The following is a 24,870-nucleotide window of genomic DNA, read 5'->3' as shown; positions in this document are numbered from 1 at the left end:
ATTTTATTTACAAAAAAAGTTCTTAAGTTCAAAAGAACATTCAGTGAACTGAAAAACTGTGATCGGTAATATAGGTATTTATCTGTGTCACATGCCCTTAAATTCCCGAGAATTTAAGTTCAGATTTATATAACCGAGAATATGAGAAAATTTAGAAGAATTTAAAAGAATTTGAGAGAATTTAAGAATGTATGATTTTTACGTAAAAAAAAGGAAATTTCAATCTGAAAAATAATTTTTGTAAAAAAAAACGCGAATTTTTAACTAAAAAGTATCAATCTTAAAGAATGGAAAGGTTCCATTTTCTGTTAAAAAAAGAATTCTAAACAAACAAAAAAAAGAAGTGTTTTCCACTAAACAGTTAAATTTTCAACCAGACATAAGCCTTCAATAACAAAAAATTTCACAATGTAGTTTAATTTTGACCCAAGTAGTTGAGTTTTGAATTAAAAAAGATTAATTTATCACCAAATATTTAAAATTTTGACCAACGAGATAACTTTTCAACTTAAAATATAAATCTTTAACAAAAAAGTGATTTCTTAACAAAGCGATTCAACTAAATATTTTAAACAAATTAGTTAAATTATCAAGCAAAAAAGAACGATTTTCAACCAAATAGTTTCATTTTCATACAAAAAATGAAATTTCTTATATAACAGATGAAGTTTTAAATCAAAAAGATAAGTTAAATAAAATAGTTGAATTTTCTGTTGAAAAAGATTTTAGGCGAGTTTTCACGATCAAACCAGGAATTTTTCAACAAGAAATAATTTTCTACCAAAAAATTCAATTTTCAATCCAAAAAGACGAATTTTTAACCAAAAAGATGAATTTTTAACAAAATAGTTCAATTTTCAACGAAACAGTTGCATTTTTATCAAAAAAAAGATAAGTTTTGTACTAAAACAAATGAATTTGTAATGAAAAACCAATTTTTTTTTTATAAGTGGAACATTCATCCAGAAAATATTTCTGTTCATTTTTCAACACCAAAATATAAATTGTAAACAAAAAGTAAATTTTCTATGAAAGAGTCAAATTTTAAAGAAAATAGTATAATAGCCTAATTTCTATCCTTACAGTTGCATTTTTATATTAAAAAAAAGATTCAATCTCTGCTAAAACAGGTAAAAAAGGCTCTAAAAGCATTTTGTAGCGAAATTTTTATGTTGGATATATGCTTAGCTTTTTTTTTTAATTTCCAAGCATTTCGCGAATGAATTTGCATTTTTTTTAACCGAAGGATCATTTTTGTAACTAAAAAATTAGCTATTCAATTTTTAGTTAAAAATTATCCTTTTTAAAATGAAAATTCACGTATTCCAGTTAAATATATTCATAATTTTAGTTAAAAATTTATCATTTTAGTTAAAAGTTAATTACCTTGCTTGAAAATGTAACCATCATTTAAAAAAATAACCACTTAAGTTAAAATAAATATTTTTTGGATTAAAATTCAAATATTCCACTTATATATTTATTATTTTAGTAGAAAATTCACCAGTTTGAGTTTGAAAATTAATTTTTTATCATTTTAATTGAAAATTCATCTCTCTTGTTGAGTATTTATTTTGTTAAGTAAAAATATAACTATTTCATGTTTGGCTGAAAAATATCTTTGTTAAATGAAAAAATTCGTTTTTTTTGTTTGTTGAAGAGGTAATTTAAACAATGAAAATTTGACTATTTTCTCGAAAACTCAACTGTTCGATTGAAAATTCGTCATTTTGATTTAAAATTTGGGTCTTTTTTTGTAGCATTTAATCTTCTTAGTTGAAAATCTAACTTTTTGGTTGAAAATTCAATTATGCTAGTAAAAAATTTATCATTTAAGTTGAAAATTAATCACCTTGTTTGAAGATGTAATTTTTTTGTTTGAAAATCTTTTTTTGTTGTTGACGATTCATCTTTTTGGTTAAAAATTTAACTACTGTATTTAAAAATCAACTTTTTTGTTTAAAATGCAACTATTCCAGTTAAATATTAAAAATTTTAGGTAACAAAATTCACCAATTGGAGTTTGGTAATTATTTTTTATCTAAAAAATTAACTATACCGTTTTTGTTTAAAAATTCAACTATTTGTTTAAAAAATCATCTATCTTGTTGAAAATGTAATATTTTTATTTGAAAGGCTAGGATTTTGAAGCAGCTTAAATTGAAGTCAATATAGTACCCACATTCATTTTATTTAAATATGCACTTAATTTAAAGTATAAGAAGATGAAATAATTCTTTTTTTAATTTTTATTCAAATTATTGGACTTTAGGGACAAATTTAAGAATTGGTTAATTATGTTTTTAGTATTATTAAATCATTTAATTAATCGATAGTGTTCATATATTTAGGAATGTCTTGTAATATAATTTTTTAAAAGTTTTTAAAAATAAACATATTAATTGAATCCCTAGAAACTGCAAAAAACATTGTTAATTATAAACTTGCGAAACGTATACATATTCCAAATCGTTTCTTTAAAATATGCGAAATTAACAAACAAAAAAACAGTTTAATTTTTTGTATAAAATTGTTGAATTCTTAAGAAAAAACTATAAATTTTCTATAAAACAGTTAATTAATTCACAACCAAAAAGTTGATTTTTCAACAAAATAGTTAGATTTTCAGTTTCAATTATTACTTTTTACTAAAATAAAAACATATTTAAAAAATGAACTTTCAACCAAGGAGTTTAATTTTCAACCTACAAAGATAAATTTTCAACAAAAAGTGTAATAGTTTATATTTCAACAAAAAAAACAAAGGTTTTAATGGAAAATAAAAAACTTTTAACTTTTTCAATCATTAAAAATTAAAAGCTTTTATTGAAAGTTTGTTCATTTCATCAGTTATTTTTTTATCAGAGTTTTTATCTCCAAATTAGCTAATGAATTTTGGTTGAAACTTTATCCTGTATATTTTTCATGTTAAAAATTCATCTATTTGTTAGAAAATTTATTTATTTTGTCATCAAATCGTCTTTTTGGGTATACAAATATTCTTGTTTGTTGAAAACTCAACTTGGTAGTTGAAAATTCAATTATATTATTAATAATTCATCTTTTCCGATTTGAAAGTTCACTGTTTTTGAAAACATTCGTCTCTTCAGCCTAAAGGCTTTACTGTTCTGCTAAAAATGCATAATGTATGGTAGAAAAGTTCACTTTATAGATTAAAAATGAACTTTTTAAATAAAAATTCAACAGTCTTCTAAAAAATGTGTCTTTTTATTTTCAAAATTTAAATATTTGATTGAACGTAAATATTTTTTATTTTGAAATTTACCATTTGATTGAAAATGCATTTTTATGTGCTCAAACTTCAACTTTTTGTTTACAAATGAACAATTTTTGTTAAAAATCTAAGATTTTTTTTGAAAATTTCTTCTTCACTAAAAATTCATTTTTTTGGCTTTAAAATTCAACAGTTTGTTTGCCATGGTTTCTCTTTCTCGACTAAAAAATCTTTTTGATGTATCTTTTTGATTTATCCCTTGGGTCGAAAAATAATTTTTTTTTGAAATTTTTTGTTTCTTATGCTGAAATTTTTTTTTAATTCAAATTTAACTATTCAAGATGAAAATTTAACTATTGCAATTGAGTATCCTATAATTGTAGTTAAAATTTGATCTTTTTGATTGAAAGTCAATGTTTTTTAATGTAAATTTACAAATTAATTTTTAGTTTACATTTTATTTTTATTTTGTTGTTGAAAATTCATGTATTTTGCTGAAAATTCGTCTTTTTTGGTAGAAATTCAACTATTCCGGTTAAGGATTCATAATTTTATTTGAAAATTCACCAGGTTGGATGAAGATTGATCTTTTTTCGTTTTGTTTTTATTTTTATGATTTAAACTTAATCTATTGCAGTTGAAGATGTATCATTTTAGTTGCAAACTTGTTGTTTTTATGCGGAAAATTAATTTTTCTAAATGAAAATTTAACTTTTGGTTGAAAATTGTTCTATTTTCTTTTAAAATTCAACTATGTAGTTGAAAAATTTTATTTTTTAGTTGAAAATCCATAAATTAATGGAATTTAAACTAAATCTTAAGTATAAGGAAATAGAATAAAAATTTGTTCGAATTATTATTTAAATTCATGAACTTTAGAGAGAGATTTAAGGAATGATTAATTATGATTTCTGTATTATTTAATTATTTAATTAATCGGTGGTGCTAATGTATTTCGAGAAGATTTAACTATTTTGTTAAAATCTTCATTTTTGATGCAAAATTAATCATTTATGGTAGAAAAGTTATCTTTCTAAGTCAAAAACGATTTTTTTTGTAATTCGACTAAAAATTCAATCATTTAGTTAAAAATTAAGCAATTTTGTTAAAAATTTAATTTTTTTGGTAAATGTAACTATTTGGTTAAAGTCATAATTTTTTTATTGAAAATTCATCATTTATGATAGAAAACTTATCTTTCTTGGTTAAAAGTAATTTAAAAAAATTAAAATCCAATTTTATTATAAAATATATGTCTTGTTTTTGGAAATTTAAATATTTGATTGAATTTAAATATTTTTTGTTTTAGAATTCGCCAATTTGGTTGAAAATGCATTTGGGTATGCTGAAAATTCAATAATTTAGGTAAAAATTAACCAATTTTGTTAAAAATTGTATTTATTTTGGAAAATGTAACTATTTTGTTAAAGTCACAATTTTTTTATCGAAAATTCATCATTTATGATAGAAAAGTTATTTTTCTTGGTTAAAAATGAACTTTTTAAAATAAAAATGCAACTCTCTTCTAATAAATTTGTTTTGAAAATTCAAGTATTTGATTTAATCTAAATATTTCTTGTTTTAGAATTCGACAATTGGATTAAAAATGAACTATTTTGGTTAAAAATCGATTTTTTTTTGGATAATTAAACTATTTTGTTAAAGTCATCATTTTTAAATTGAAAATTCATAATTTATGATAGGAAAGTTATCTTTCTTCGTTAAAAATCAACATTTTTAAATAAAAATTTAAGTCTTTTCAAATAAATTTTTCTTTTTGTTTTGAAAATTCAAATATTTGATTTATTTTAAATATTTTTTGTTTTATAACTCTACAATTTGATTGAAAATGCATTTTTGTATTCTGAAAATTCAACTATTTGTTTAAAAATTAATCAATTTTTTTAAAAATTTAATTTATTTCGGAAAATTTAACTATTTTGTTAAAGCCATCATTTTTTAAATTGAAAATTCATCATTAACGGTAGAAAAGTTATCTTTCTTGGTTAAAGATCAACTTTTTCGATAAAAATTCAACTGTCTTGAATGTAAATATGTTTTGTTTTATAATTCTACAATTTGATTGGAAATGTATTTTTGTATACTGAAAATTCAACTATTTCGTTAAAAATGAACCATTTTTGTTAAAAATTGTTTTTTTTTTTAATTTAACTATTTTATTAAAGTTTTCATTTTCTTAATTGAAAATTCATCATTTATGGTAGAAAAGTTATCTTTCTTGGTTAAAAATCAACTTTTTAAAAATAATTGAAATCTTTTCTAATAAATTTGTCTTTTGTTTTGAAAATTTTAATATTTGATTGAATATAAATATTTTTTGTTTTAGAATTCGACAATTTGATTGAATATGCATTTTTGCATGCTCAAAATTCAACTATTTGGTTAAAAATGAACCGTTTTGGTTAAAAATTGAATTTTTTAAAAATTTAACTATCTTGTTAAAGTCGTAATTTTTTTAACTAAACATTCATCATTAATGTTAGAAAAGTTATATTTCTTGGTTAAAACTGAACTTTTTTAAAATAAAAATTCAACTCTTTTCTAATATATTTGTCTTTTTGTTTTGAAAATTCAAATATTTGATTTAATGTAAATATTTTTTGTTTTAGAATTCGTCAATTTGATTGAAAATAACATTTTTCACCTAAATAGTTGAATTTTGAACGAAAAAAGATCAATTTTCAACCAAACTTACGAATCTTTAACTTAAATGAAGAATCTCCTGCTGGACCAAAATATGTGTTTTTTAAACAAACTACATAAGTTCTCAACCAAATAGTTGAATTTTTAACTAAAAAAGAACAATTTTTAACGAAAAGTTAAATTTTCATTAAAAAAATGTCCACATAAAAACAACAAACTTGCAACTAATTTTTAACCAAATAGTTGAATTTTCAGCATACAAAAATGCATTTTTAATCAAATGGTAAATTTAAAAATAAAAAATATGTACGTTTAATCAAATATTTAAATTTTGAAAACAAAAATGAAGATACTTTAGAAGACAGTTGGCTTTTTATCCAAAAAGTTGATTTTTAATCAAAGAAAGATAAATTTTTTACGATAAATGATGAATTTTCAATTTAAAAAATGATGAATTTAACAAAATAGTTAAATTTTCACGAAAATTCGATTTTTAACAAAAATGATTAAGTTTTAATCAAATATTTGAATTTTCAGCATACAAAAATGCATTTGCAACCAAATTGTCGAATTCTAAAACAAAAAATATTTATATTCAATCAATTATTTAAATTTACAAAAAAAATTAATTTCTAACTAAATAGTTGAATTTTCAGCATACAAAAATTCATTTTTCACTTGAAAATTCATAAATTAATGGAATTTAAACTAAATTTTAAGTCCAAGAAAAGAAAAGAAAAATTCGCTCGAATTACTATTCAAATTTATGGACTTTAGAGAAAGATTTAAGAAATGATTAATCATGATTTCAGTATTATTTAATTGTTTAATTAATCGGTGGTGCTAATCTATTTAAGGTTTATAAATAATAAACTCGCGAAATTTTATATATATTCCCAGTCGATTTTTATAAAAAAATGCAAAATATTTGTATGGTAATATTATATCGTAATTCTTTAAAAAATTATGTCTAAAAAAATCTCTAGGTATTTTTTTTTCGAAAGTATTCCCACTTTTATTATAAAATTTTACATATTTAAGTATCGTTTTTTTTTCTATTTCAATAAATTGACAATTCTGGCCAGGATCTTCTTTCAAGACTTCAACACTACAGTTCAACAGTTCGCCAAGAGGCAGTAAAAGAATTAAAAGAACTGATGAACCACCATTCTTCCGAAATAGTAAATCTCCATTTAAATTCTCTCCTCCAAGGGATTTGTTCCCTCTCTCTCGACAAGGAACGAGACATAAGAAGAGAATCCCTGAAAGTTTTAAACACAATTCTCTCTCCAATTTCTGCCGAACAATTGTATCCTTTCTGCGATATTCTCTTGTCTTATTTAAATTGCTCAATGACCCACATAAATCCAAGCATCAAAGAGGACTCTCTCCTTTTCCTCGACGTTCTAATTCAAAACTGCAATTCTCTTCTCGCCCAAAAAAGTCAGCGAATTCTCCCCAACTTTCTCGAGATGATTTCCAAACTCCGAACGGAATCCCAGCCCGGGAGACAACTCTCAACGAATCTAAATTCAAGAAACACGAGCGTCAAATGGAGAATTAAAGTTCTCGCGAGTTTGGAGAAAATTCTCACAGCGATCGTTCAAGCCAACAGGAGGAAGAAATTGGATTCGAATTTAAAAGCGAGAACGATTTCAGCCAGTGACGAAATTACCTACGCGCCGATTTATGGGAACAATTTGGAAATTTGCGAAATAAATTTCGGCCGAGAGGATTACGATGTTGAGAAGGATTTAAGCTCGAAGGAATTTGATAAATATATCGAGAGTCTTCTGCCCCTGATGTTCGACAGTTGGATCGAAGTTTGTCCAAAGGAGAAAATCGCCATTTCGGAATCTATGATTTCGAATGAAGCTGCTGTGCTTTTGAAAAGTATTTTGAACATCACGCAGGCTGTGATTGAATTACTGGATTTTTTGGAATCCGAGGAGAGAACGGCTTTGTCGAGTTTGAGATTTAAACGAAATTTTCAAGAGGCTTTTGTGAAAACTCTGATGATGCGGTTTCCTTACGAGGAGAAAAATGCCGCTAATCCAAAATTTAATAATAATAAGAAGAGGCAAGCCGATTTTTCGGAGAGTTTGAATTTAAATGGGAGTTGTTTGGAGCAGAATTTGGCAATTTGTCATGTTTTTATTTGGTTCAGTAGAGTCCAGGGAGAGAAGCAGTCGAAGGAAGGAATTGACAAGGAACTCTGTGGTCGAGTTCTCGAAGTTATGAATGGTAAGTTTTTTTAGTTTTTTTTTTTTTTTTTAATTTTTTTCCGAGGGGTTGAATAAAGTTTCTCAAAGATTTTCACAAATCTGAGATGATTTCGAATATTTTTAGAAGATTTAAACATTATTTCAAAAACTATTTTGCTAATATTTTGAAAAAAAAATGAAAATAAAGACACAATTTTCTGATAATTTTTGCTAATGCCACTATTTCTGAATTTTTTCATGAACAATATTTTTGAAATTCTTCACTATTTCTTTGTAAATGTTACCGATTACTAATATACTTGATTTTTTAACGGAGAAAAGACTTTTATTATAAATTAAAAACAGTTAAATTGAACCGGAAAAGACAAATTTCTAACAAAATAGATGAATCATCGAACAAAACAAATTAATTTTCAACCAGAGAGTTGCGTTTTTAACCAAAACGATGAGCTTTCTACAAACAAGTTGGATCTTTAACCAAGCAGAAAAAATTTCAACCAAAAAAATTAATTTCCAACACAGTTAATTAATTTTTGAACAAAACGATTAATTGTCTACCGAAAAGACGATTTTTTTGCAAAATACATGAATTTTCAACGAAAAACACTAATTTTCAACTAAATAGTTGAATTTTCTAACTACAAAAGATAAGTTTTTAACCATAAAGATAAATTTTAAACGAAACAGTTAAATTTTCAACAAAAACACAAATTTTCAACGAAATATTTGAATTTTCAAACTAAAAAATATAAGTTTTTAACCATAAAGATAAATTTTCAAGACACGAGATTAATTTTTACACAAAAAGATTAATTCTCTAGCAAGAAAACGATTTTAAAAGAAAATACAGGAATTTTCAAGGAAATAGTTGAATTTTTAACAGAAAACACCCATTTTTAACCTAATAGTTGATTTTTCGAAATAAAACAGATAAGTTTGTAACCGTAAAGATCATTTTTAACGAACTAGTTAAATTTTCAACGGAGTGCACACCTTTTTACGAAAGTAGTTGCATTTTAGAATTAAAAGAGATAAATCTTTAGCCGTAAAGATAAATTTTCAACACAAGAGAATAATTTTTAAACAAAATAATTAATCCTCTACCAAAAAGATGTTTTTTAAAAAGAAAATAGATGAATTTTCCACGAAATAGTTGAGTTTTTAACAAAAAACAATAATTTTCTACTAAATAGTTGAATTTTTTAACTGAAAAAGATAAGTTTTTAACCAAAAATATAAATTTTCATTGAATGAGTTGAATTTTCAAGAGAAGACATAAAATTTTAACCAAATAGTTGCATTTTCGAAATAAAAAAGATAAGTTTTTAACCTTAAAGATAAACTATCAACACAAGAGAATAATTTTTAAACGAAATGATAAATTCTCTACCAAAAAGACGTTTTTTTAAAGCAAATACAATAATTTCCCACGAAATAGTTGAATTGTCAACAAAAAGCACAAATTTTCAACCAAATAGTTGACTTTTCAAAATAAAACAGATAAATTTTTGACCTTAAAGATAAATTTTCAACACAACAGGATAATTTTTAAACAAAACAATAAATTCTCTACCAAAAAGACGTTTTTTTAAAAGAAAATACATTAATTTTCCACGAAGTAGTTGAATTTTCAACAAAAAACACAAATTTTCAACTAATAAGTTGATTTTTGTAAATGAAAAAGATACATTTTTAACCGAAAATATAAATTTTCTTCGAACAAGTTAAATTTTCAATAAAAAGCACAATTTTTCAACCAAAAGTTTGAATTTCTCAACTAAAAAAGATATGTCTTTAACCAAAAAGATAAATTTTCACCACAAGTGAATAATTTTTAAACATAAAGATTAATTCTCTGCCAAAAAGACGTTTTATTTAAAAATAAATTAATTTTCCACGAAATAGTTGAATTCTCAACAAAAAACAGTAATTCTTAACTAAATATTTGAATTTTGTAAATAACGAAAAATACATTTTTAACTAAAAAATATAAATTTTCAACGAAATAGTTGAATTTTTAAACTAAAAAAGATAATTTTTTAACAAATAATATAAATTTTCAACGAACTAAAAACACTAATTGTTTTACTAAATAGTTAAATTTTGTAAATAAAAAGGATAAATTTTTAACCAAAAATATAAATTTTCAACAAAATAGTTGAGTTTTGGAACTGAAAAAGATAAGTTTTCAACCATAAATATAAATTTTCAACGAAATAGTTGAATTTTCAATAATAAGCACAAATTTTCAACCAAATAGTTGCATTTTTGAAATAAAAGAGTTAAATTTGTAACCGTAAAGATAAATTTCCAATACAAGAAAATAATTTTTAAACAAAAAGTTTAATTCTCTTGTAAAAAGACGTTTTAAAAAAGAAAATACAGTTAGTTTCAACGAAATAGTTAAATTATTGACAGAAAATACCAATTTTAAAGCAAATAGTTGTTTTTTTTTAACTAAAAAAGATAAATTTTTAACGAAATAGTTAAAATTTAAATAAAATACAAATATAAAACAAAAGTTGATTTTTTATACTAAAAAAAGATAACTTTTTAGCCAAAAAGATACATTGTCAACACAGGAGATTTATTTTTAAACAAAAAGATTAATTCTCTACCATTAAGATGATTTTTTAAGAAAATACAGGAATTTTGAACGAAATAGTTGAATTTTCTCCGAAAAAAACCCAATTTTTCTCAAAATAGATGATTTTTTGTATTAAAAAAATAAGTTTTTAATCAAAGAGATCTATCTTTCAAATCATTCTAAAATCTTTGGAAATCTTCATGAAATATTTTTAAAATACTTAATATTTATGAAATGATTAAAATCTCTGTAAAATCTTTGGAAACTCATTTTGAGTCTTTGTGAAATATTTTAAATCTATCCAAAATCTTTGTGAAATTTTAGAAATCTTTGGGTAATATTTAAAACGTTTATGAAATCTTTTACATCTATCTGAAATCTTTAAAATATTTGGGAAATAATTCAAATCTTTGTGTAATGTTTGAAATATATCGAAAATCTTTTAAAAATCTTTTTCAAAATATTTAAAATATTTATTAAATTTTGTTAAATCTCAGAAATTGTTGGTAAATCATTGAAGCCTTTATGAAATCTTTTGAATTATTCGAAATCTTTGTGAAATCATTAAAATATTTTCTAAATATTTTTAATTTATCTGAAATCTTAGAAATATTAGAGAAATCATTAAAATCTTGGTGCCATGTTTGAAAATCTTTGCGAATTATTTGAAATATTTAATAATCTTTGTGAAATATTAGAAATCTTTGTGAAATCTTTTAAATCTATTCTATATCTTTGCGAAATATTATTTATATTTTTCAAATCTCTACGAAATCATTTCAACCTTTTTGAAATCTTTGGGAAATACTATAAATCTTGGTGCAATCTTTAAAATCTATCGGAAATCTTTATGAAATAATTGAAGTCTTTGTGAAATATTTTTAATCTATCTGAAATCCTTGCGAAATATTTTTAATATATTTTTTTAATATTTGCAAATATTTGTGAAATTATTTAAATATTTGTGAAATCCTGAGGAAATTATTGAAGTCTTTATAAAATTTTTTAAGACTAACCAAAATCTATGCGAAATATTTAAAATCATCGTGAAATCTTATAAATTTTTAAGAAACTATTAAAATTTGTGAAATATTTTAAATATTTTTTAAATTATTTAAATTTTTGTGAAGTATTTCCGAAAATTTTCTGAAATCTTGGAAAATCTGCGAAATCTTTGAAATGTTTTTTAATCATTTGATAATATTTGTGAAATGATTGAAATATTTCGGAAATCATTGAAGTAGGTAAACCTTTTGAGTGTACCCGAAATCTTTGTGGAATCCTCAAAATTACACTTTGTTTTCAATTCCTTAAATTCTTTTCAAATTCAATATAATTTTTGAAATTTGTTTAATTTTCTAAATATTTTTTAAAATGATTCAAATTTTTCCAAAAATATTTGAAAGATCCTGCAAAATAAAAAATATCCTACAAATTCCTCTGGATTATTTTTCACAATTTTGGAAATCTTTTTAAATGTTTTGAAATCTTTTGGAAAATATTTTCTTAAAATTAAATTCTTGAAATAAAAAAATTATTTAAAATTTTCCCTGAAATCTCAGAAATTTTTTTTTAATTTGTTGAAATCCTGCAAAATCTTTAATAGCTTCAAAGTTTTGTTTAGAAATTTTCAAAAGTATATAATTTGATTTACATTTTTTCAATATTTTCAAATTTAATATAATTTTGAAAATTGTTGAAAACTTATAAGTATCTTTGAAAATGATTCCAATAATTTGTTGTAATTATTGGAAACTTAAATAAATTGCCTTAAAAACTTCCAAATTATTTTTCGTCAATTTTTAAAAATATTTTCCATTTTTTATAAATCCTGGAATTTTGAATTAATTGTTTTGAAATGTCAGAATATATTTTTAAATATTCTCTTTAAATTAATTTTTCAAAATAAAAAATAATTTTAAATATCACGATAAACCATTTTTTTTTAGTTTTTTTTTTAATTTTACATTATTTTTAAAAAGTTTTAAAAACTTCTAAATATTTCTTAAAATGATTTTAATGTTCCCTAAATATTTTTTTTAATCCTGCAAAATAAACAAATTTTGCTCTAAAATCTTCCAGATTCTTTTTTTAAAATTTTAGAAATATGTGTCAATTTTCTTTTCAAATTATTTTTTTAAACTAAAAAATTATAAAAGATTTTCTTCTGAATCTTAAGAAAATTTTTTTATTCTCTTGAAATCTTGCAAAATTTTTAAAAAGCTTCTAAATTTTTTGTTTAAAATCTTCAAAACTCTCTAGTTCGAACATTTTTTTAATCTGCTTAAATTTTATTTAGTAATAATATTCGGCTTTTAGTTGAAAATTGATATTTTTTATTTTAAAATTAAACCAAATTGTTAAACTTTTATTTATTCAAATAAAAGATTCATGATTTCAGTTAAAAATTAATTTCTGACTGAAAATTTAAATATTTTATTGCAGATTCGTTTTCCTTTAAAAATGATTTTTTTGCCCAAAATTAAGCGGTTAAAAATGCAGCTACTTTGGTAGAAAATTTATATTTTTGGGTTAAATAAATAAAAAATTAGGTTGAAAATTCAACTATTTTATGGGTAATCCACTTTTTTATCGTTGAAAATAAATTTTTTATCTGAAAATGTAAATGTTCCGCTTTTGGTTCAAAATTAATCTTCTTTTGTTTTCAAATTCATCTCTTTGGTTGAGAATTCAGATATTTTTCTAAAAAATTAAATATTTTGTTAAAAATTTGTTGTTTTTTTTTTTAATTTTCAAATAATTTTTTGATTGAAAATTTAATTATATGATTGAAAATTGGTTTATTTTATTTATTGAAAATTCCGTCTTTAACCCTTAAAGGGTATACTGGGTAAATCACACCCAGTGATTTATTTGCGCTTTAACAAAACGTGCCAAACTCAAGAAAATGGAACATATGGCGCCAGATTAACAAATGACATGAAAGCCTATTTTTCTATGTCAATTTCACATAATTTTGATTTTTATCATTTTTATACGCAGTTTAAGATCAATAAAATAGTTTAATCACGCAAAGTACAGTATTTATTTTTCCATTCAATTAAAGCGTTTATTTTTTAGAATAAATACCTTTTTTGGCGCCAACACCAAAAGACTAATTTTATTTTTGAAGCGCCGTATCTCGGATGTATTCAAATAAAGTTTTAAATAGAAATATCCAATACCGTCGGCTCAGCACAAGTTTGAATACTCTTGGGTACCGAACACCCAGTATGCTCTTTATGTAATTTTACGCAAGTGTGCCCTTTAAGGGTTAAACAATTGAAGTCTTTATTGAATCGTTCAAACCTATCCGAAATATTTGTGAAATTATTTTAATTTTTGGAAATTCAACGAGATCTTTGTGAAATCTTTTAAATGTATCCGAAATCTTTGTTGAAGTCTTTTCAATGTATTTTAAATCTATCCGGAATCTTTGCGAAATATCTGTGACATTTTTTAAAGCTGTGGAAATTTATTCCAAAATCTTTGGAAATATTTTTTAAATCTTTTAAATCTATCTGAAATATTTGAAATATTTCTTTGTAATTTTCAGATTATTGAAATGTTTGTGAAATAATTGAAGTCTTTGTGAAATATTTTTTATCTATCCGAAAACTTTGCAAAATATTTTCAATATATTAGAAATGTTTGCTATTAGGTATTTAAATCTTTTGAAAATCATTAAAACTTTTTTGAAATATTTAGAAATGTGATATTTATTATTTATTATTTACTATTTATTGTTTAGATAAATTGGAAAATTGGTCAAGTCGTGACGCTTCAGCTTTGCCTCAATTTATGCGTACCCTCAGAACTTTATTTCTCAGAGCAAGTAAAGTTTGGTACAAAAATGGAATTTCATTAGGAGAGACACTGAAAACTTTAATAAACGCCCACGCGCGCCAATCAAGGAAAGAATTTCAATCGCAGTGTTTTTCTCTCCTCAGCGATATTGTCATGGACCACAATTTGAAGGAATTACACGCCGAGAAGGAATTTAAAAAATTTATAAAATACCTGCCCAGTCTTTTGTTGAAGAAAAGCATTCAGGAAAATGTGATTCAATTGTTGAACACAATTGTCCTTCGATACAAGAATTGGATTCAGGAGGAACTTATCAAAAATCAGGAAGCAATTATTGGTAAGAAATTTATTTTCTTCTTTTTGAATGCACTACATTTGTCTCAAATCTACATTTTCTTTGGAAATTTTAGAAGACTATTTTTAATTTTTTGTAATCTCTTTCACTTTTTTCTTAAAATTCATTTTTCGAAATGACAAATCATTAAAAACTTACCTGGGAATCTTAAGAAAAACTGGTTAATCTCTTTAAATCTTTCAAAATTATTGCAAAGCTTTTAATTTTGTTCAAATCTACAACATTTCAAGATTTGTCTTAGATTATTCTTCCAAATTTTTTCTCTCACAATTTTGGAAATCTTTTGAAACAGTTTGAATTGTTTTAAAATATTATCTTCAAATTAGTTTTTTTTAAACATTTTTTCAAAACTTCTAAATATTTTTTAAATGATTCAAATGTTTCCTAATTTTTTTTTTAATCCTAAAAAATTTGCTTTTTTTATCCTCTGGATACCTTGAAAAATCTTTAAAAATCTTCAAAATTTTATTTAGAAGTCTTTAAAAGTGTACACTTATTTTTAAATTTGTTGAGATCTGTTCAAATTTTACATTATTTTTCCAAAAGTTTTAAATATTTTTTAAACTGATTCGAAAGTTTCCTAAAAATTTTGTTAAATCCTGCAAAATGTAAAAAAATGTTCTCTAAAATCTTCCAGAATTTTTTTTGATAATTTTAGAAATCTGTGTCAATTTTCTCTTCAAAATTAATTTTTTAAACTAAAAAATAATTTAAAATTTTCCTTCGAATCTTGATAAATTTTTTGTATTCTCTTAAAACCTTGCAAAATTCTTAAAAAGCTTCTAAATTTTTTGTTTTAAATCTTTCAGATTAAAAATTTTTAATTTTCTTCTTCAAAATTTGATTAAATGATTTTTAATGTTTCGAAATCTCTGGACCTTTTCTCTTAAAATTAATTTCTGCAAATAAAAAATCCTATCAGATTTTCCTATGAATCTTAAAGTAAGTTTCTTACTCTTTAAAAAACTGTCGAAATTATTGAAAAGCTTCTAATTTTTTGTTTCAAATCTGCAAAAATCTGTACCAATTAAAACAAATTGCCTTAGATTTGACACATCCAGATTTTTTACAGTTTGGTAATCTTTTGAAATGTTTTGAAATATTTTTAAAAATATTCTTTAAATTAAATTTTTTTAAATAAAAAAATATTAAAAGTCTCTCCAAGAATCTTGCGACATTTTTTAATTATTTTTACACCTTGCAAACTCCTTAAAAAGCTTCAAAATTTTATTTAGAAATAAAAAAAATGCACTTTGTTTTAAATTTATTGAGATCTTTTCAAATTTTATATAATTAAAAAAATTCAAACTCTATCAATATGTTTTTAAATTATTCCAATTTTTTCTAACATTTTTTTTAAATCCTTCAAAATTAAAAAATTTGCTCTAAAATTTTCTAGGTTTTGTTCGAAATCTTAGAAACTCTAAAATTGTTTAAATCTGTTAAAATTTTACATAATTTTTGGAAGATCCTGCAAAATAAAAAAGTTTGCTCTAAAATCTTTCACATTCTTTTTTGACAATTTTGTAAATCTTGTTAAATTTTTTCAAATCATTAATTTTAAATATTTCTACGAACTTTAAGAAAAAAATTTGTTCTCTTCAATACACTCATTTGTGCTAAAATCTACATTCGGTTTCAAAATTGTAGAAAATCATTTTAAATGTTTGGAAATCTCTTTAACTTTTCTCTCAAAATTAATTTTTAAAATGAAAAATCACTTTATATTTTTCCAGGAATCTTACAGACTTAAAAACATTTTTTAACCTTTCAAAATACTTAAAAACGCTTAAAATTGTATGTAGAAATCTACAAAAATATACATTTTTTAATGATTTCAATTTTTTGTAGATTCTGGAAATTTAAATAAATTGCCCCAATATCTTTCAGATTCTTTTTCAACGATGTGGGAAATATTTTTAAATGTTTCAAAATTTTTGTAAATACTCTCTTTAAATTAATTTTTCAGACAAAAAATAAATTTTAATATTCCGAGGAATTTTACAAAATATTTTTATTATTTTGACACTTCGAAATTATGAAAAAGCTTTGGAATTTTTTAACGAAATCTTTAAAATTACACTTTGTATTAAATTTCTTTAAATCAGTTCAAATTTTATATTATTTTTGAAATTTTTTTAATTTTCTAAAGCTTTTTTAAAATGATTCAAAATTTTCCAAAAATATTTGTAAGTTCCTGCAAAATAAAAAATATCTTACAAAATACTCTGGATTTTTTTTTCACAATTTTGGAAATCTTTTTAAATGTTTTGAAATCGTTTGAAAAATATTCTCTTAAAAGTAAATTTTTTAATTAAAAAATTATTTGATATTTTCCTTATAGTCTCACAACATATTTTTAATTGTTTTGAAATCCTGGAAAATCTTTAAAATGCGTGAAAGTTTTATTTAGAAATTTTCAGAAGTATACAATTTGTTTTACATTTTTGTAAATCTTTTCAAATTTAAAATTATTTTTTTATATTTTTGAAAACTTGTCAATATCTTTGAAAATTATTACAATAACAATAATTTCATGATTTAATGATTCCAATCATTTTTTTAAATCCTGGAAACTTAAATAAATTGCTTTAAAATATTCCAAATTATTTTCAGCAATTTTGGAAATCTTTTGAAATGTTTTTAAATATTTTTAAATATTCTCTATAAATTAATTCTTTAGACTAAAAAATTATTGAAAATCTTAAATTTTATTTTTATTTTGAAACATTTCAAAATACTTAAAAAGCTTCAACATTGTATTTAGAAATATTCAAAAATATACATTTTTGTTTTAAATTTTTCCAAATCGTTTCACATTTTACATTAGTTTAAAAAAGTTTTCAAAACTTCTAAATAATTTTTAAAATGATTTTGATGTTTTCTAAACATTTTTTTAAATCCTGCAAAATAAACAAATTTAGCTCTAAAATCTTCCAGATTATTTTTTGAAAATTTTAGAATTATATTTCAATTTTCTTTTCAAGTTAATTTTTTCAACTAAAAAATTATTAAAATTTCCTTTAGAATCTTGAGGAAAATTTTTTATTCTCTTGAAATCTTGCAAAATTCTTAAAAAGCTTCTTAGTTTTTTATTTTAAATCTTCAAGACTCTCTACTTTGAACATTTTTTTGAACCTGTTTAAATTTTACATTATTTTAACATTTAAAAAAAATACCTAAGCATTTTTTAATCTAATTCAAGTTTTTCCTAAAACTGGTTTGAAATCCTGCAAAATAAAAAAGTTTGCTCCAAAGTCATTCAGATTCTATTTTGACAAATTTTGTAAATCTTGGTCAGTTATCTCTTAAAATATAATTTTTTCAAATAAAAAATTATTTTACATTTTCCTGCGAACTTAAAGAAAAAAATTTATTTTCTTTAATATACTAATTTTATCTAAAATCTATATTCTGCTTCAAAATTTTAGAAAACCTTTTTAAATGTTTTGAATTCTCTTAAACTTTTCTCTTAAAATTAATTTCTCCAAATAAAAAACCATAAAAAATGTTCCTAGGAATTTTAAAATAAGTTTCTTATTGTTTAAAAACCTTTCGAAAATATTGAAAAGCTTCTAATTTTTTGTTCTAATTCTGGTAATATTTTGAAACGTTTTTAAATCCTGAAACATTATAAAATTTTCTCTAAAATCTTTCAGATTCAATTATCTTTTTAAATTAATTTTTTACACTGAACAACTATTTAAAATTTTCCTTGGAATCTTCAAAAAATTTGTTCCTTCTCTTGAAACCTTGCAAAATTCTTAAAAATCTATTTAATTTTTCGTTCGGAATCTTAAAAACTCTAAGATTGTTTAAATCTATTTAAACTTTACATTCTTTTTGAAATTTAAAAAGAATTATTTAAACTTCTTTTGAAATGATTCAAATTGTTCATTTAAAATTAAGAAAAAAATTCTTTCTCTTCAATACGCTAATTTTTTCTAAAACCAACATTCGGTTTCAAAATTTTTAAAAATAATTTTAAATACTTGGAAATCTCTTTAATTTTTCGCTCAAAATTCATTTTTTCCAAATGAAAAATCACTTACAATATTTCCAGGATTCTTTTTTTTTTTAATTATTTTGAAACCTTTCAAAATACTTAATGAGCCTCAAAATTTTATGGAGAAAACTTCAAAAATAAAAATTTTGCTTTATATTTGTTCAAAACTTCTTAATATTTCTTAAAAATTATTCCATTTTTTGTAAATCCTGGAAATTTGAATAAATTGCGTTAAAATGTTCCAGATTCTTGTTAAACAATTTCTTAAATATTTTAAAATATTTTCTGTCCATTATTTTTTTGTAATAAAAAATAATTTCAAATATTCCAAAGATTAAAAAAAAATTATTATTTTGAGGCTTTGACATTCTGAAATAGTTTCGAAATTTTTGTTTAAAATTTTCAAAATTTTACTAGTTTCCATTTTTTTTAAATCTGTACAAAATTAATATTATTTTTTGTTTGATTTGTTAAATTTTCTAAATATTTTTTAGAATAATTTAAAAGTTTCCAAAATTATTTTTAAAATCCTGCAAATTAAAAAAATGTGCTACAAAAATCCTCCGGATTTTTATCTCGACAATTTTGAAAATCGTTGTCAATTTTTACTTCAAATTAATTTCCTGAAGAAAAAAAAACATCAAAAATTTTCCTCGGAATCTTAAATATAAATTTTTTATAATAATAATTTAAATTTTGATAAAATAATTCATTCTTATGTTTTGTTATAATTTCATAAATAGATAATGCGAAGCAGATAGAAATTCTGAGATCAGAAAATGACAGAAGTACTCGCCTGATGATCTGCAATCTCTTCTATTTTATCGATAATCAAATCTATCATTAAAACTTCAATAAAGAGAGGTAAGAAAATACATTTTCTTTTTAGGATTGTTTTTATTTTTCGTAAGAAATAGAGTTATACGGCGTTAAGGAAATACTGAGTTCATTCTTAATTCATATAGCAAAGCAATATGAGGTCTAAATATTACAAATAATTATATTAATATTCGAAATCGATAATTCAAAAAAAAAAAAAATTTAGAATTTCGTCATCATATTTTCGGATTTCGAATCCTCGTCGGAAACAAAGCCCAAATTTCTAATCCCTTCCTTTTCTTTGATATCTTTAGTTGTTAAAGTGTCTTCATTGGTGCCATAGACTTCTTTCAAGTTCTCGATTTCTTCTTTTACGCTGATGAAATTTTCAACACTGGGTGTGATCGGCAAAATTGGTATTTCTTTATTCAAAACTGGCCAGTTGGTAGTTTTCTGCAATTCGTACTCGACGCACAAGTACCTGAAATCGAGATTTTTTAGCAAAAATATAAGGGCTTGACTTTTGAAAAAAAGGTTCTCCCTTCCAACTTGATGAAAATGTTAAAAATGAAAAAAGTTTTCTTCCCATTCAGAAAAATCAAAATTTACTCTCTCCCATTTCGATAAAAAATCTTTTAAACAAAATCTTCTTTCTTGCAACTAAAAAAGAAGTTACAAATAAAAAAAAATGCTCTTCCAATTTAGAAAAAGGCATTTTAAATAATAATTTTCATCCCTCGACTATTTAAAAAAGGAAAAAGGAAAAAATAGCCTCTTCCAATTCAGATAAAAATAGTGACAAAATTTTGTTTTAACTCAATAAAAGTGATTCTTTACTTTTAAAAGTAGATTTTATATTACAGTTTTGAAGTATTTTTTTGAAAATGAATTCATAATTTTAGTTGAAATTTAATATTCTGTCGTTTTAGTTCAATATTCATCTCTTTGGTTAAAAATGATTTTTTTACCGAAAAGTAAACTATTTAATGATGGTTGAAAAATAAATTATTCATGATAAAATAGATTAATATTAAAATTTTTATTTAATTCGTTGCAAAAAGAATGTATTAAATTTTACCAATTTTATAAATGCATTACATTTTTTGGGTAATGTAAAAATCCAAATAAATTGATTCAAAAAAAATTTTTTTTGTTTTTTGTGAAAATCAGTTGAATATTCCATCAATTTAATTTGAAATGCATCTCTTTGATTGAGCATTAATTTTCAATTTTTTGTTGAAAAGTTATATTTTATAATTGAAAATTCATCTTTTTTTGTAGAAATTAATCTTCCTGGTCCAAAATTAATTTTCCTGTTTGAAAATTTATCATTTTGGCTTAAAATTTAACTATTCCAGTTGAAGAAACAATATTTTATTTGAATATTCATCACTTGGTATGAAAATGTAACTATTTTTTTGAAAATAAGTTTTTTGGTTGGTTGCCAATTATATTTTTTAATTAAAAATTTGAATTTTTTGGGAGAAATTAATCTTCCTGGCGTTGAAAATTACATTATTCTAGTCAAGATTCATAATTTTAGTTGAAAATTCATCACTTCAAAGAAATGTAATTTTTTTTAATTAATTCTTTTTTGGTTGGAAATGATCATTTTATTAACTTAAAATTTAACTCATTCTGATTAAATATTCTGTCATTTTTAGTTTAAAATGCATCTATTTGGTTGAATCTTAATTTGTTTAACTGAAAATTGAAATATTCAATTTTGGTTGAATAATTATTTGTCTTTATTGAAAGTTAGTGTATTTTTGACGTTGAATTTAATCTTTTTGGATGAATTTTCGTCTCTTTAGGTTTTTTGGTTGAAAATTCATTTCTATTGTTTAAAATTGAAATATTTTAGTTAAACATTTTTATGATTTTTGTTGAAAATAAAACTACTCGATTTAAATTTAAACTCTTTTGTTAAACATTAATTGTTTTGGTTGGCTTTTCCTGTGAAACAATTTTTTTAACTCAAATTTTAACTAGTCGATTTTTTGTTGGAAACTAATCTTTTATAGTTTAAAATTAATCATTCTGTTTGAAAATTCAGCTATTTGGTTAAAAATTAATGTATTTCAATGAAAAATTGTCTTTTTTTGGGCGAAAACTAAACTTTTTGGTTGAAAATTCATCTCTCTTGATTAAAATTCAAATATTCCAGCTAAATATTTATAATTTCAGTTGAAAATAAAACTACTTAATTTAAATTTAAACTCTTTTGTTAAACATTAATTGTTTTTGTTTAAAATGTATCTATTCCAGTTGAAGGTTCATTTCCTTTGAAAATTCATCACTTTTGTTGAAATTTTTTTTCTGTGGAAAATTAATTTGTTTAATCCGAAAATTTAACTAGTCGATTTTTGGTTGAAAACTAATCTATTATAGTTTAAAATTAATATTTTTAGTTGAAAATTCAGCTATTTGATTAAAAATTAATGTATTTAAATGAAAAATTGCCTTTTTCGAAGAAAATTAATCTTTTTGGTTGAAAATTTAACTATTTTTTACTCTTACTCTTTTTAATTAAACATATTACTTTTACTCTCTCGTAATCAAACATATTAATTGAATGCATGGAAGAAATAATTTTTTATGGTATAAATTCGCGAAACTGTTTACATATTCCGATTCAATTGTTTAACAAAATTCAAAATATTTAAATGGCTCTGTACTGTGTCAAGGAATTTTTGTTAAAAATTTCAGGGCGGCCGCTGGATCGGGAAACCTGGAAACCCGGGAAATGACCCGAAATTTTATGGGACCGGGGAAAACCGAAAAATGGCAGTGAATTTATTTTTTGACCGGGAATTTTACAAAATTTTTATTTTAAAAATTTTGTTCAACTTTGATTTTAACCGTTTTTTAATAATTTCCTAAATTGTGATTTTTATAAATTATTATATGATTTAGTTTAGAATGCTTAATTCAAAAATCTTTCACTTTAAAAATATTCTATTTTAGATTTTTAAGCATATATTTTGATTTAAAGAATTTTAAAATGCAGTTTCAAAGGTTAAAAAAAATTAAAAATGAGAAGTTTTTAAAATCTAAGATTTTTTAAATAAAAAACGGGGTGGACGCCGGACTCGGAAACTGTGAGTTTTACGAAGAAGAAAAATCTGCCCAAGTTCGATTTTAACAGTTTTTTAAATAATTAAATGGCAGTTTTGAGGATTTAAACAATTAAAAGCATTTGAAGTTGAAATTTTTTGATAAAAACGGTTTTATTTCATCAACTGTAAATATAAATAAATAAATTACTTAAAAAATGGATCTGTACTCTAAGTATAGAAACCTGAACAATAATTGTTTTAAACTTCAGGTCTTCTTTTATATTATTTTTTATATTAAATTTCATAAATAAATTTATTAATATATTATTTCTATTAATTTTTTCAGCTATTAAAAAATATAAGCGTGCGTTTTACTATTTTCAACTTAAAAATAAATCCATATTAATATAGTCACAATTAAAGGTTTTTATTGAATTAAAAATATTGTGAGTCCAAATTATTTAATTTTTATCCCATTTAATTTGAAATTTCTTAATGTAGAAAAAGAATTAATATTTAATATTTACCAATATTTCACTCTTAATTTAAGACGAGTAAATTAAAACTAAACATTCAAAAGAAAATAATTTGAACCTCAATTGTTTTACATAGAAAGCTTTAAATTTTCAGATTTTCGAAGAACTTTTAATCTTTTAGGGTCACAATTTAAATTGTTTTATTTCAAAAGTGTTAAATTTATAAGTGAAATTGTTCAATTTTGACGCACAAATAACAATTGAACACTTATTATTTGTAGAATTTTTTTTGTAATTTTAATAGATATGTAGAAGGTTTGAAAAGATTCAAAATTATTTCAAGTAATTTAAACGAAGTGTGTAACATTTTTTTTCAGAATTTGTAAATATATTTTTTAATTAATTGAAATTATCCTACAAATTAAATTAAATCCTTAAAATCTTATATGTTCTTATTTGATCATTTTTTAAATCTCTTAAAATCTTCTTAAACTTTCTGTTACAATAATTTTTCAAAGTGAAAAATCATTTTCAATTTTTCTAAGAATCTTAAGACAATTTCTATTCTTTTGTAGTCTTTCCCAATTCTTAACAAAATTTTTAATTTTTTGTTTGAAATCTGCAAAAATCTAAATTTTATTTTAAATTCGGCTGTAAGCATTCGAAATCATTTCAAGTTCTAAATTCAATTCGAATATTTTTTAAACTTCTAAATATCTCTTAAATTTACTCTAATATTTTTACAAATAATAAGTGTTCTACTGTTATTTATAAATTCAAATTTATTTTTTTTAATTTGCAGGATTTTCTGAAAGTTATAGAAAAAATTCAATTCATTTTAAAATATATTTAAAAGTTTCGAAAAAAAATTCAAAAATTATTTTGAATTTGGAAAAATTTGAAACTACTTCTAGATTTCTCAAGATTTTCAAATATAATTTTTATGCTTTTAAAGGATGTCTAGACTATTTAAAATAAAAATAATGTAACTTCTAATGTAAGAATTGTTAAGTTAAAAAAAAATGATTTGTCAATTTTTAATGTGTCTAGTTTAAAATTATTTAAAATAATATAATTTTGAAAATTTTAAAACTTCATTGCTTGATTCTTTAATTTAGATTATTGAAAATGTTAACAGGATTTCTATTTTTGGAACTTAATCTGAATCTTTGAACTCTATAATTTATAAAAGTTCTAAATTTTGCAGTTTTTTTTGCATTTCACTTAAAACTGTTTAATTTAAAAGTGTTAGTACCTTCCAGTTTATACGTGTAAGTTACTGAGCATTTGAATAAACAATATTTGAATTGAAAACTTTTAAACTTCAGTTTTAAAAGTTTTGAATTCAAGGTTTCCACTGTAAACGCTTTAATTTATGGTTTATTACTTTATATGGAAAAATGTTTAGAATATAGTTTGATTTTTTAAATTTCATTGGCCGTGAAAAATGTTTGGGAACCGGGAAATGACCGAGAATTTTGTTCTGCAATTAAAACGGCCACCCTGAATTTAAGAAATTCCCCGTCAAACTGTCTTTATTTACGAGGGTAGTTCAATAAGTCCTTAGAATGAAGTATAAAAACAATTTTTTTTTATTTTTCAACATAATCTCCTTGGAGCTCTATACACTTGGTCAA

General features: G+C 22.3%; 2 protein-coding genes across 4 annotated transcripts in view; one reads left to right on the top strand and one right to left on the bottom strand.

The window, feature by feature from the left end:
- Window positions 1-24,870, top strand: part of LOC117166880 (testis-expressed protein 10 homolog) — a 58,829-nt gene that overhangs the window by 1,385 nt on the left and 32,574 nt on the right. For all 3 annotated transcript variants that reach the window (XM_033351312.1, XM_033351302.1, XM_033351319.1), the window contains exons 3-5: window positions 6,985-8,143; window positions 14,463-14,855; window positions 19,623-19,743. In XM_033351312.1, the coding sequence (XP_033207203.1) occupies window positions 6,985-8,143; window positions 14,463-14,855; window positions 19,623-19,726 (1,656 nt within the window). In that variant the 3' untranslated portion in view covers window positions 19,727-19,743. The remainder of the gene's footprint in view (window positions 1-6,984; window positions 8,144-14,462; window positions 14,856-19,622; window positions 19,744-24,870) is intronic.
- The window catches only part of LOC117166873 (probable cation-transporting ATPase 13A3), a 52,240-nt gene continuing 47,252 nt past the window's right edge, over window positions 19,883-24,870 (bottom strand). Inside the window, exon 19 of the mRNA XM_033351289.1 lies at window positions 19,883-20,179. Coding sequence (XP_033207180.1) covers window positions 19,921-20,179 — 259 coding nt within the window. The 3' untranslated portion in view covers window positions 19,883-19,920. The remainder of the gene's footprint in view (window positions 20,180-24,870) is intronic.

Source organism: Belonocnema kinseyi, chromosome 1 (assembly GCF_010883055.1).
Source record: "Belonocnema kinseyi isolate 2016_QV_RU_SX_M_011 chromosome 1, B_treatae_v1, whole genome shotgun sequence".
Taxonomy (NCBI): domain Eukaryota; kingdom Metazoa; phylum Arthropoda; class Insecta; order Hymenoptera; family Cynipidae; genus Belonocnema; species Belonocnema kinseyi.
Note: the sequence above shows the minus strand (reverse complement) of the source record. Positions and strands in the feature narration are given on the sequence as shown.